This window comes from Mustela putorius, unplaced genomic scaffold (genome assembly GCF_011764305.1).
Source record: "Mustela putorius furo isolate JIRA1106 unplaced genomic scaffold, ASM1176430v1.1 tig00000083_pilon_pilon_pilon, whole genome shotgun sequence".
Lineage (NCBI taxonomy): Eukaryota > Metazoa > Chordata > Mammalia > Carnivora > Mustelidae > Mustela > Mustela putorius.
In genome coordinates this window covers 6,633,082-6,646,986 of record NW_025421273.1, presented here as the reverse complement: position 1 = coordinate 6,646,986, position 13,905 = coordinate 6,633,082, and the positions used below count along the sequence as shown (strand labels likewise).

Genomic DNA, 13,905 nt, shown 5'->3' with positions numbered 1-13,905 from the left:
CCACAGCAGTACCGAAATTAGTAATTTGCTTACTGGTTCTGTATGCTCTGACTAAATATGGCTTCTGTTTCAACTTGTTGGATACTAGCAAAAGCTGTGTTAGGACAAGCTTCCAAGGGATGACATAGAAAGAATATTCAACTGTCAGGTTGCTGAGTGTACAAGAAGTTGAGAACCAACAACTGATTCAGCATATTAGTTGGGTGGTTTGCTTACTTGAGCATGAGTCCAGAAGGCTCAAACTAGGTTACAAACTATAATGTGATTCACAGTTTAGCAATCCAGTTAGCCATCAGTTGCATGTAAAAAAGAACCAGAAACTCTTTGGTCAATAATTTTTGGTTAAATTTTTTCCCCAGTGATATTGCTAAGGAAAATACAGGGGTGTACACTTGGCTAGCTTAGTTAGTACAGTATGCCACCCTTGGTCATGGAGTGGTGAGTTCAAGACCCACGTTGTGCATAGAGCTTACTTAAAAAAGAAATTTTTTTAAAAGAAAAAATATAGAGGAGGGGAAATGATTTACTAACATTCACTGTGCTTTTAAAATGATCCTAAATGGCCTTAAGTTTAAAGGATTAAAATATTAAAATTCTTTATTTCTTTTACTTAAATACATATTTTTACATGGTCTTTAGACATCAGATTGAATTGAAAAGTGAAGGCACAAATCCAGTTCAGTTGTCAGAACAATGTCTTTGGTAGGCAAAAACAAGTTGTTTGCAACTACGAGACACTTTCTAAGCTTCCCAAGGACCACAGAGGTTAGGTTTTATGTTACAGCTGTGAAACTGAGGTGTAGAGAGATTAAGTACTTTGCCTAAAAGTCAAAAGCTAAATACGGTCTACAGGAATAGCTTTTTCAACTTGACTCTTTGAATCCTATTCTGCAGCTCATGGCCTCAGGGGATTGTCCAAGTCTGTTGGGTGGGCTAACAAGAATCACTAGATCTGGGCTCATAAGACCTCAGTCTGAATCCCACCTCTTCCAGCTGTGGGATCCTGAGCCTGAGCCGGTCAGGACACTTCCAAAACACGAAGATTCTCTTTTCCTTACAGCATTGTGAAGTTTTACTGTGATAGTGCATGTGAACAGACTTGGGGAACTGTGGGAAGTCTCTTCAAATGTATGGTATGTCACCTTGGATGAGTAAGTTGCCTTCTTTGAGCTTTAGCTATAAACTGAGGATAATAAGGTATATCAAACGGTCGTTTGGAAATGAAATGAGAGGATACATGTAAATCATAGGATGCATAATGTACAGTGTCTGAAACACAGAATTCAAAGTGCTGGCGGTTACTCAACACAACTCCTCATTTTCAGTTTTCTGGCTCATGTAGCAAGATTTTAGTAAATCTTTCGAGTATCCCTGGGGCAGGTGCCTGAAATTCTCACGGGACAGTGAAGTGAATAAACTAACTACCCCTTTCCCCCTTTGATCATTTCCTCCCAAACCCCATTTTACAGACACAAGGCTGAGACCAGGAGAGCTAGAGTACCAGGCAATAACCAGGATTCTCAAGTTAACATCTCTACTTAGCGCGGCTGCGCAGCTGGCGAATCCCGCGCCTCGTTCCGCAAGGGGGCGCTCGGCTGGACACCGACTCCAGGGGAGACGCGGTTGCGGAAAGGCGGAGCCGTGCCTAGCAAGATGGCGCTGCCCGCGTTGCTGCGCCAGTTCTCCAAGCTGCTGGCTCCAGCTAGGCTCCCAAGCGGCTGTGAGTGTCCCTCTTCCTTCAGGCCGACCCGACCTTCCCCTCGCTCACTCTCAGGGTGAATCCAGCCCGCGGGGTAGCGGGGTTCTTGGCCCGGGCGCGTCCTGCAGTGTGACCTTCGCCGGCCTACGTCCTAAATCCCAGCTCCAACTCTGGGTTCCCCGTCACGCGCCGCCGACCCTCTTGGTCTCTACGAATGGACTCTGGGTTGTTCCCACCACCCTAACTCGCTGCAGGTTGGGTCCTGCAGACCCTCTTGGTGCCGCTTCCGCCATCTCGGGAGTCATCTGGGTCTCTGCAAAAGCCCCTTTTGGGTTTTGAGGGCGTCCTGGAGGACAGGGGCGACTCGGTCTGACTGTGCCGGTGGCTCAGGGCGAGTTAACTTGACTCTCTGAACCTGTTTCGGGAGCTGTTTGGCGCGGGGGGTGGGGGGGCGAGGAGAGAATTAAATGCAATAATACACACGTAAGAGTTAGGTTTTTCAATGCAGCCGATACGTTATTGATTTACAGATACTGTCACCTTTCAGCTTCTGTGCGATCAAAGTTCTACATTCGGGATCCGCCACACGACAAACCTGACTGGCTGAAAGTTGGACTGACCTTGGGCACCTCCGTCTTCTTGTGGATCTATGTGAGTTTTTACTCCCTTGATGTCGTGCGACCCCAACACACTGGGGAGCTTAAATGTCATGTTGCTGAGCAAATCTCCCATTCAATTGGATATTTATGTAATTGCTAATTATATAAGGGAAATCCCAAAGACTAAAAAGAAATATTCAAGATTTCAGCAGCATCGAGAAAATATGATGAATCTGAAACTTACGTCATTCGTGGTTAATGAGAATGGTTTTGTGATGAATGGTAACTTTACTATTGATTGTCCTTTACTTGGTAATGAGGATGGAGAGGTTGGGTTTTATGAAGGCACTTTTTTTTTCAGATGACATAGGGACAGATCATCACTGGACAAGCTGTACAAATTAAGTCCCACTAGACTTGGAAAACATAAGATTTTAATCAGTGTTTGGGTAAATACATTGTTGGAAATTGTACTTAGTGTGTAGCAGCCTTTTTTTTTCTTTTTTTTTGTCTTTAGAGTATGCCAAATGCTTTACATGTAGAAACTCATTTAATCTTTTCAAAAACACTGTGTAGTAGGTAGTATTATTGTTGACTTTTTTTTTAAGTAATCATTTTTTTAAAAGAAACATTGTTTTGTTTTGTTTTTGTTTTTGTTTTTTGTTTTTTTTAAAGATTTTATTTATTTATTTGACAGACAGAGATCACAAGTAGGCAGAGAGGCAGGCAGAGAGAGAGGAGGAAGCAGGCTCCCTTCTGAGCAGAGAGCCCGATGTGGGACTCGATCCCAGGACCCTGAGATCATGACCTGAGCTGAAGGCAGCGGCTTAACCCACTGAGCCACCCAGGCCCCCCTTGTTTTTGTTTTTTAAAGATTATTTATTTATTTACTTGACAGAGAGAGATCACAAGTAGGCAGAGAGGCAGGCAGAGAGAGAGAGAGAGAGAGAGGGGAGGAAGCAGGCTCCCCGCTGAGCAGAGAGCCCGATCGATCCCAGGACCCTGAGATCTTGACCTGAGCCGAAGGCAGCGGCCCAACCCACTTAGCCACCCAGGCGCCCTATTGTTGACTTTTTTATAGATAAAGAAAATGCTTGGAGAAATTATTTTGCTGAACCCAGCTCTCCCTGACTTAGAATTACACTACAGACCATTGTGAAATACTGCCTCTCTGTAGATAAATTTTCTTGAAGTTGACTCAAAGTCTGTGTGCTCGATTAGTATTTAAAATTTTTTGTTTTGTACCTAATGTGTTAGGGGTTTTCTCCACTGCCTCCCACCTCCAATTCTTATATCTCTTATTTTGGATTTTCTCATTGAAATGACTTGTTGATGGGGCGCCTGGGTGGCTTAGTCTTTAAGCATCTGCCTTTGTCTCCTCTCATACCAGGGTCCTGGGATCTAGCCCCACATTGGGCTCCCTGTACAGCAGGGAGCCTGCTCCTCCCTCGGTATGCTGCTCCCCCTGCTTGTGCTCTGTTAAATAGATAAAATCTCAAAAAAAAAATGTTGATAAGGAGTAAGAGATGTTAATAAGGAGTAAGAGATGTTAAAAGTCATTTACAACATGACAACAGCAGTAATCCTTTTTGAAATAATATTTGTCATGATGAAGTTTTAATATAAAATTTTCCTAGAAAAAACTTGATTGCTGTTGAGAACTCTGAAATTAGATCTTTGATTGCAGCAAATGTCACCCCATCCCAACCATTGTTTTGGTTGCATATTCTGTCAGACAGTTTTTCTAAGAAAGTATCTATCTCCCATAACATCTAATTAATACACATATAGTTGGGGGATGGAGTTGGTCACTCACAGTATCAAACTTCCAAGGTTAGAAGTATAACACATCCAGCAACCAGTCTAGACCTCATTTAATAATTCAGTTCTGGTTGGCGGTGCTGATTTAGCTCCTCTGTGGTAAGTTATTCTATTACATTAATTAACCACTGAATGAAATAATTTATTTGGCAGAACACGAATTTAAACTCGTAAGGGCAGGGGCACCTGGGTGGCTCATTTGTTAAACATCTGCCTTAGGCACAGGTCATGATCCCAGGGTCCTGGGATCCAGCCTGCTTTGGGCTCCCTGCTTGGCGGGAAGCCTGCTTCTCCCTCTCCCATTCCCCCTTCACCCTGCTTATGTTCCCTCTGTCTCTTTCTGTATCAAATAAATAAACAAAATCTTATAAGTAAATATAACACATATACATATACATAAATAAAACAGACTTTTAAGGGTTGCCTTCTCAAATGTAGTATGTTAGACTGAAACAAACTAGTATAGGGATGCCTGGGTGCCCCAGTTGGTTAAGCGTCTACCTTCAGCTCAGGTCATGATCCCAGGGTCCTGGGATGGAGCCCTGCATCAGGCTCTCCGCTCAGCGGGGAGCCTGCTTCCTCCTCCTCTCTCTCTGCCTGCCTCTCTGCCTGCTTGTAATCTCTGTCTGTCAAATAAATAAATAAAATTTAAAAAAAAAAGAAATGAACTAGTATATACCATTCATAGTTTTTGGACTTGCATTTCTTAGTCTTTTCTTTTTAACTAGAATAGCTGTAATTCTTTTTTTTTGCTTTTCCAAAATTGTTTAGAAAAGCAAATCCAGGGCACCTGGGTGCTTCAGTCGGTTAAGCATCTGCCTTCAGCTCAAATCATGATTCCAGGGTTCTGGGATGGAGTCCATATGGGGTTCCTTGCTCAGCAGGGAGCCTGCTTCTCCCTCAGCCTCCTGCTCCCCCTACTTGTGTCCCCTTTCTCTTTCTCTCTGTCTCTGACAAACAAATAAATAAAATCTTAAAAAAAAAAAATACTCTTTATTTAAAAAAAAAAAGGGAAAGAGGGGCACCTGGGTGGCTCAGTCAGTTAAGCATCTGCCTTCGGCTCAAGTCATGATATCAGGGTCCTGGGATTGAGCCCCACATTGGGCTCCTTGCTCAGCAGGGAGTCTGTTTCCTCCCTCTGCCTCTTGTTCTGTCTGCTTATGCTTGTTAACACTGTCTCTGACAAATAAAGTCTTTAAAAAAAAAAAAAAAGCAAATCCAGATCCCAGTGGCCTAGTGCCCTCCCTCATCCCTAGAATAGTTGTAGTTCTTTTAATCTATGCTTATTCCTCTTATATACCTCTTCTATACCAAATATAGGTGTCACTGGTTAGCCTCTTTAAGTTTCCAGGAAGATTATATTTCTAATTTTAATTGTTACCTACCTCTAGCTCATCAAACAACATAATGAAGATGTTTTAGAGTATAAAAGAAGAAATGGGTTGGAATAAACTATTGAAATACTAATATGGTAAGTATGCAATTTTATAGGATTGATTAATTATGCAAATTAACTTGACCTCTTTTTAAATAATGTATTTTTGTTGTTTTTTTATTGGGTTTATACTTTTCTTTAAGTCTATTTTTTTTGTAATCTCTACACCCAATGTCAGGCTCAAACCAAAAACCAGTGATCACATTGCATGCTCTTCCAGATGAGCCAGCCAGGCGTCCCTTCTGAGTTTTTTTAGCACTGATACTCCTGTCTCTGACAAATCTATGAATTATAATACCTTAGTTGAAGCATCTCTCAGTATAATCATTTTTTAAGCATCATTTTTAATCATTATGCTTTGAGTTTGTTCAAAGAAAGTTGTATTTAAGAATAAAACCAAAATCGGGATGCCTGGGTGGCTCAGTTGGTTAAGCATCTGCCTTCAGCTCAGGTCATGATCCCAAGGTCATGGGATCAATTCCAACATCAGGTTCCTTGTTGAGTGTGAAGGCTGCTTCTCCCTCTGCCTGTTCTCCCTCCTCGTGCACGTGAGCGCACACTATCCTTCTCTTCCCCCTCCTCTTTCTCTCTGAGAAATAATAAAATCTTAAAAAAAGGGGGGGGGGTTTGTCTGGGTGGCTCAGTTAACTAAGCAACTGCCTTTGGCTCAGGTCATGATCCCAGAGTTCCGGGATTGAGTCCTGCATTGGGCTTGCAGCTCCATGGGGAGTCTGCTTCTCCCTCGGACCTTCTCCCCTTTCATGCTCTCTCTCACTATTTCTCTCTCAAATAAAAAATAAAATCTTAAAAAAAAAAAAAAGAATAAAACCAGAATCATACCATTTTTGTAAATCTAATGGTACTCTACACAGTGACTTCAAAGCACTAAAGACAAATTACCATTATTTGTGTATGTATTTCTTAATATCTGTTTGTCATAGACAACACCTGAGTATAAATTCCATGAGAACAGAAAAGCTGTCTATTTTATTAATCATACTGTACTCAGCAAATTGCCCAGTGCCTGGGCCTACTGATAATTTAATATTTGTAGAATGGATGAATGTATAAGGGCAATAGATTGGTAAATCTTTTTACTGTGTGACCACTTCATTGTGATTGTCACTACAACTAACACCCAATTGGACAATTCATACTGAAATCTAGTTGTGAACAAGATACGATACTCTGCATGCTCTGTGATTTAAAGGAATGAATTTATTTTATATGCCAATATATATGTATCTAAATACATAGTAAATTTCCAAAAATCCTTTTAAGCAAATTCTATAGTAATCCTTTTGTAAAATGAAAAATCACTCTTACAAATCTCAGTTTTCATGGATTAGGTTGACTAACTCAGCCCTTTAAGGTTTGATTATCCAAATTTTTCATTTCTTTTTTCATATTAGTATCACCTTGCTGTCACTACTTTAGTCAGCCAATCCAGAGATAAACATAAATAGATATGTTTTTGCTACTCTCTTATAGGTCACATAAAATATTTTTTATTAAAACTTAAATAAAATGAAAGGTTGTTACTCTTTGTGAATTTGTTTTCTAGACTTCCCTGGATGCTCTAGGTGAATTATTCAGAATGGTCTAATTTTAATATTATTTCTGCTAGTTAATGCTATAGTTTTAATTTTTTTTTCTCTTCATTATAGGTATGTTCCATATAGTGATTATACTAGTTCCTTTGGATTCACCTATCTTTTGAGTTGTAAACGTGAAAGAAAAAGTTGTATGTGAATGTATGTCAAATCAGCATTTGTCTTTTGCATCATTAAATGAAAAAATAAAAATACTTCTGTATTCTTCAGAGTATATATGCTGTGACTATATAGAAAATGAATTCTAAAGTGCGTTATTAGAAATATTTTGATGTAGAGGTGCCTGAGTGGCTCAGTGGGTTAAGTGTCTACCTTCAGCTCTGGTCATGATCCCAGGGTCCTGGGATCAAGCCCCACATCAGGCTCCCCGCTCAGCAGGGAGCCTGCTTCCTCCTCTCTCTCTGCCTGCCTCTCTGCCTACTTGTGATCTCTGTCTGTCAAATAAACAAATAAAAAATCTTAAAAAAAAAAAGTTTAAAAAAATCACTGCAGAAGGATTGATTCTTTATATCAACTTTTTCCCCCTTATATCAACTTTTAATTTCTATTCCAAATAATCTTGAGTCTGTCAGAGTGTTAAAGCTACTTTTTTTTTTTTTTTTGATGGAGTTACTTTATTACTCAAAATACTAAAGAACCCTTTCTGGTAGGTCAGAAAGGAAAGGTGAATCCTTTATTTTTCATACTAGAGTTTGTTCTGACTCCATTTCCTTGAATTTGGATAATCCTCATGTGGTTGACTTTTGTACTCACCAGTTACGGCAGCAGTCTGTTGTTCCTTTTTGTGAAATGACTTAGCAAACTCCTAAGAAAAGGGGGAAGAGGAGAGGAGATTAATAGACACAAAATAAAATAGATTTCATTTATCCTTCATCAAAAGTCTTTCTTATGGGGGCGGCTTTCTTGTGCATCAGTTAAAATTTATTTATGTGCCACTTTATTCACTTGTGATTTAAACACTTAGTGTACCACACATTTGAAAATTCATTATTTATGTCTCCATTCTGATGTTAAGTGGAAAGACTTACTGCATTATAAATGGTTTTGTGTCTTGGGGGCTGTGGCCAGCACTTGTTCTGGGAGATTCATGACCTAATATCTTTGGAAGTCACTTCTGAACATAAAATCAGAATTAACAGTATTTCAGAGTAATTATTTAATGCAAATCCAGTGAAAAGTCAGCTATAATAGTTACTATAAACTTTTGTTAGTTTGGAGCTCTAGCTGATAGAGCTGGAAATCTGAGGGGTTATACAGACCAATCTCATTAATTAAACAAATACAAAAATCAGAGCTGAAGAGTGATTTGCCCAACAACCCTGTGGTAGAAAACAGACAGCAGCGCTAAGAGCATGAGTCTTGATATTTCCAAGGATGACTACTGCCTACTCTTTGGAATCTGTGCATATGTTAGATTAAATGGCCAAGGGGAATTAAGATTACAGATGGAATTAAGTTTACTAATCACTAAATTTGACACTTAAAGGGGGAGATTATCCTGGATTATTTGGTTGGGCCCAATAAAATCACAAGGGTCCTTAATAAGTGGAAGGAAGAGGCAGAAGAGTGTGTCAGTGATGTGATGTGAAAAAGACCCAGCTGGCCATTGCTAACTTTGAAGGTGGAAGGGAGCCAAGAGCCAGAGTGGAAAAGTTAAATTCTTCCTTGGAGTCTCCAGAAAGGAGCACAGTGCTGCTGACACCTTGATTTTAGCCCAGTGAGAACTGTGTTGGCTTTCTCACCCACCCCCCAAAAAGACCTGAAAAAGAATCAGTTTGTGTTTTGTGCTTATAATTAATTAATTAATTAATTAATTCGTGTTCTAAAACTGTTGTAGCAATGTAGGGAACTAATGTCTTCACACAGTAACAGAAAACGAGGAGTCAGGTACTCCCAAATCAAGGCACATTCCACTAAAAGAAACATTTAAAAATACACCTACCGGGGTTGCTGGGGGCATGGTGGGGAAGGATGGGGTGGCTGGGTTATGGACATTGGGGAGGGTATGGGCTATGGTGAGTGCTGTGAAATGTGTTAGCCTGATGATTCACAGACCTGTACCCCTGGGGCAAATAGTACACCTCCCAAAAGGGAATTGAAAACTCGAAGACACTTGAGATTCCAGAAACTGATAACCTCAGTAGGAAATAAATATAAACAATATCAACTGTATGTCAGGCCTTGCAAACATAGCTACCCTGTGTGGACTTTCATCTTGACTATGCCCGTGTGACTCTAGGGGGAGCCATTCCTGAGGATGGGGCTGTCTAAGAGTTTTCTGTATTGATGAAAATGTTCTATCTGCTATCCGCTAGTCTCATGTGGATAATGAGCATCTGGACTGCGATTAATGTGACTGCATTTTGGATATTTCATTTTCATTAATTTGAATATCCACATGAAACTGGTGGCTGCTTTATTGGATAACACAGATACAGATTATTCTTTGAGTAACCTAGAGTTGTGTATATAGTGGCACTGGTGGAAATGCTTTCTAAGATAAATACTGAAACCTAATTCAAAATGTGTGAAGCTAAAAAAAAAAAAGTTACAAGGATACAGAGTGACAGACACAGAGAACAGGAATGCACCTGGGCCCAGTAATAAGGGGTCTGGAACTCAAATGTTAAGACTCTTACTCTTAGCGCTGCTGTCTGTTTTCTTTACACAGTTTTCTTTTCCAGCACAATCAACATTGTAAGAAGCCATAGTCAATAGTTCCTAGATTTACATTTAAGTTGAAGAGTGCAGTTGGACCACACACTCATTCTAATTCTAAATTCCCAAGAGGAACTGTTGTCAGATTATGGTTTCTTTAGTAATGTGAGAGAGTTTACATAAAAAAGAAGATGCAGACAAATCCTTTGTCAAATACAATCAAGATTTTTATCAGATCAAAATCAGGGATACCTGGGAGGTCAGTGGTTAAGTGTCCGCCTTCAGGACTGGTCATGATCCTGGGGCCCTGCTCAGCCTGCAGTCAACTTCTCCCTCTGCCCCTCCCCTCCCCCTGCTCATGCTCTCTCACTTTCTCTCCCTTTCAAGTAAAATCTTTTAAAAAAATAAGGTAGACCTGGGGTGCCTGGGTGGCTCAGCGGGTTAAGCCTCTGCCTTCAGCTCAGGTCCTGATCTTAGGGTGCTGGGATCAAGCCCTGCATTGGGCTCTCTGCTCAGAGAGATGGCTCTCTGCTTCCTCCTCTCTCTCTGCCTGCCTCTCTGCCTACTTGTGATCTCTGTCTGTCAAATAAATAAATAAAATCTTTTAAAAAAAAATAAGGTAGACCTTTTTTTCAGATTTAGTAGCTATGAGGTAGTCATTTAGTTATTCATTCATTCATTCATTTTTAAGTAAGCTCTACACCTAGTGTGGGGCTCAAACTCGTAAACCTGAGATCAAGAGTTGCTTGCTCTTCTGACTGAGTCCACTAGGTGCCCCTAAATTATTAAGTTTCCATGGAAAAAACAGGCTATATAAATTCAGTTGCAAGTATAGGAAGTAATAGGTTTGTGTTCCCACAAAAGATATATTGTAATCCTAACCCTCAGTATCTCAGAATGTGACCTTATTTGGAAATAGGGTAGTTGCAGATGTAATTAGTTGAGATGAGCTCATATAGGCCTAGAGTGAATCCTTAATCCAATATGATTGGTATATCAATGAAAAGAGACACGGACACACAGGGAGATGACTGCCAGGTAGTGATAGAGGCAGAGACAGATAGGAGGGATGCATCCACAAGCCAAGGATTACCGACAAACTCAGAAGCTAGATAAGGCAAGGAAGGATTCTACCCTACAAGTTTCAGAGCAGGTGTGGCCCTGCTGACATCTTGATTTCAGACTTTGAGTGCCCCAAACTGTGAGAATCTATTTCTATTATCCTAAGCTGTCCAAATTTGTACATATTATACTCTGAGAATTTAGTGTTAAGAAAAACAAAGCTGCGTGGCACGTGGATGGCTCAGTCGGCTAAGCATCTCACTCTTGATTTCAGCTCAAGTCAGAATCCCAGGGTCCTGGGACCTGCTCAGCGGGTAGTGTGCTTCTCCCTCTCCCTTTGCTCCTCCCCCCACTTGTGTTTTTTTTCTCTCTCAAATAAATAAAATCTTAAGAAAGAAAAAAGTAAAGCTTTTTCTAACTTTTGGTGGAGCACAGGAAATCAGTCTTTGAAAATTGCTTTTAATTTATAGACTTAAGCCTTGAGTAAGTATGATGAATATTGCCAGTAGAGGACCCTTACAATATGTTTTCAAGACTGATATCTACTTTGTCAGCAATTACAATTAGGTGGAGTCCATCTTAGGTAAGCCAAATTATCCCTGACCCTTGATTCTTGTTTTCCCAACCAGACCAAGAAAAATGTCAAGGATGTGCTGAAGGGCAGTATTAGAAACAATATGACCGACAGCTGGGAAATCATTGTCTGAGCTTCTACGGCAAATACCTATGTTAAAATTTTCTTGTGTTTGGGAGAAACAGCTTGCCATAGAGTGAATATGACAACCCACAGGTGTGTCCTCGCATGTCCTCATGGGAAGCATTTCATCAAGATGTGAAGAGTTGGTCATCAAAATGGAAAACCATATATTCTACAGGAGCTGTAGAGTGGGTAGAAAATTCCCTTTGATCCAAGAGGCATTGAGTTTGGGGCGCCTGGCTAGCTCAGTCGTTGGAGCACGAGGCTTTTAATTTCAGGGTTGTGAGTTCAAGCCCCACGATGGGCTCAGAGCTTACTTGAAAAAAAAAAGAGAAAAGAAGTGAGGGCATGGAGCTTTTAATTAAGATGAGTAGGACCTGGAGAGTGGCGCTATTTAACTTACATTTCTTGCCTCTCCCCTCTTGCATGACCACATTCAACCTAGAGGACATGATAGGCTCCCCACTAGACCTTACTGTATGATAAGAAAGTGGAATGTGATGGATCTTTCGTGTGTGCATTGAAAGGCAACAGAATATGGTAAAAGGAGCCTTGAGCTCCAGCTTGGGCCGGAAGTCAGAATCTTGGGGATCTAGGGGAACACATTTCATACTAATGTGCTTTAGAGCTCACACCAGCCCTATAAATAAAGGAATTGTCCACCTTTTACTCAGACCAGTAAAATAGATCAGGTATCTGGCTCCCAAACTCATATCTTAACTATTGTGCTATACTACCTCAGTTTTTCTCATATGTGATGGAGGAATAATCAGCATTATCCAATATCCTTCGGGATTATTAAGAGGATATAGTACAAAAATAGATGAGACAATACTTTGGGAAAAGCTTTTGAAGGCCTGTATATGTGTTTTATTCTTGCCTCCTTTAAACCAATCAGTTGCATTATTAAAACTAGTTCGGTTATAATCCAAAGGCATTAGATTACATTTATTATTAATATCTGATCAGAGATTTCTTAGTGATCACTTGGTAACTACCTCTGAGAAAAGACGTTGGTTCCATATCTCACTATAATATTTGTATGATAGCAGAAATTTTTTCTTGTTCGTTGGAGAGTGCCTTGGAACAGTGCCTAACATAATAGATACTCGATAAATATTTGTGAAATAAATAATAAACTAATCTCCAACATCCTGGATGGTCCCTAGCATCTTGTAAGCATTTTGAAAGATACTTTGAAAGATTGAGTGGTTACTATGCAGCCTAGAGGTGATCTGGAAGACCTCAGACTATACTCAGAAAGAGAATACAACTGAATTCTGAAAAAGAGCCTAGAACAGTGTCCCAAGAGCCACCCTCATTTACAAATATTTACTCAGAAAGAATCCTTCTTAGGGGAGCTTCTAACACATTAAATAACAGTATAATACATGCATTAATTCATTTAAATGCATTTACTGCCCTTGACTATTCCCTCCCTGACAGCCAAGTAAAAATTCATCCCCAAGTACACCAGGGAACAAATGAGCCATAGTGGAAGACAGATTTGTGCATTGGTCCTAGCTGCTAGCAGTCCATTAAACATCCTACACCCCAGGGAGATAGCTAATCTCTAGTTGCTAGTGGAGGTATACTCAATGTTGGTGAAGGTAGTAAGTGCACTAACCTGCATTTTGCTACTTTCAGGAAAGTGCTTGGAAATCAAAATTTGATCACTCATTAGCTACAGATTACCTAATTGTTTTTATTCAAATGTTTAATCACTAAGGATAGCTAGCTACTCTGAATATATTAAAAAAAAAAAAAAACTAGCTCTCTCTCTTTTTTTTTTTAAGGTTTTATTTATTTATTTGACAGAAAGAGCACAGAGGGAGAGTGATTGGGAGAAGCAGACTCCCCACCCAGCAGAGGGCTCCATTCATGGCTTGACCCCAGGACCCTGAGACCATGACCTGAGCCAAAGGCAGACATTTATCTGACTGAGCCACCTAGGCACCCCTCAAAAAACCAGTTCTGACCATTGACTTTGTATTCTTCAAGTGAGAGTATGTGAAATATTAACATACATTTTTGGGGCACAGAAGCAGAACCTCTGGGACACCTGGGTGGCTCAGTCAGTTGAGCGGCTGCCTTCGGCTGGGGTCATGATCCTAGGGTCTTGCTCCGCAAGGAGCCTGCTTCACCCTCTGCCTCTGCCTGGTACTCTACCTGCCGGTGCTCTCTCTCTCTCTCTCTCTCTGACAAATAAATAAATAAATCTTAAAAAAAAAAAAAAAGAAGAAGAAGAAGAAGAAGTAGGACCTCTGAGCAGTGTCTATTCACATAGCAAATGTGCAAATGTGCCTGTAACATGCCAAGAG

The 13,905-nt window shown here is 40.4% G+C and overlaps 1 protein-coding gene across 1 annotated transcript; it reads left to right on the top strand.

The window, feature by feature from the left end:
• Window positions 1-1,575: 1,575 nt before the first annotated feature.
• Window positions 1,576-7,381, top strand: NDUFC1 (NADH:ubiquinone oxidoreductase subunit C1). The gene is made up of 4 exons (XM_004768492.3): window positions 1,576-1,720; window positions 2,247-2,350; window positions 5,511-5,590; window positions 7,222-7,381. Exons 1-3 carry the CDS (start codon window positions 1,654-1,656, stop codon window positions 5,568-5,570), a joined length of 231 nt encoding a protein of 76 aa, XP_004768549.1. The 5' UTR covers window positions 1,576-1,653; the 3' UTR covers window positions 5,571-5,590; window positions 7,222-7,381.
• The last annotated feature ends 6,524 nt before the right edge of the window (window positions 7,382-13,905 follow it).

Excerpts from the sequence above, each read along its gene's own strand:
- NDUFC1 (XM_004768492.3), top strand. The coding sequence starts at position 1,654 with ATGGCGCTGCCCGCGTTGCTGCGCCAGTTCTCCAAGCTGCTGGCTCCA. Across the intron at positions 1,721-2,246 it reads AGCTAGGCTCCCAAGCGGCT|CTTCTGTGCGATCAAAGTTC; the intron begins GTGAGTGTCCCT and ends GTCACCTTTCAG. Across the intron at positions 2,351-5,510 it reads CCGTCTTCTTGTGGATCTAT|CTCATCAAACAACATAATGA; the intron begins GTGAGTTTTTAC and ends ACCTACCTCTAG.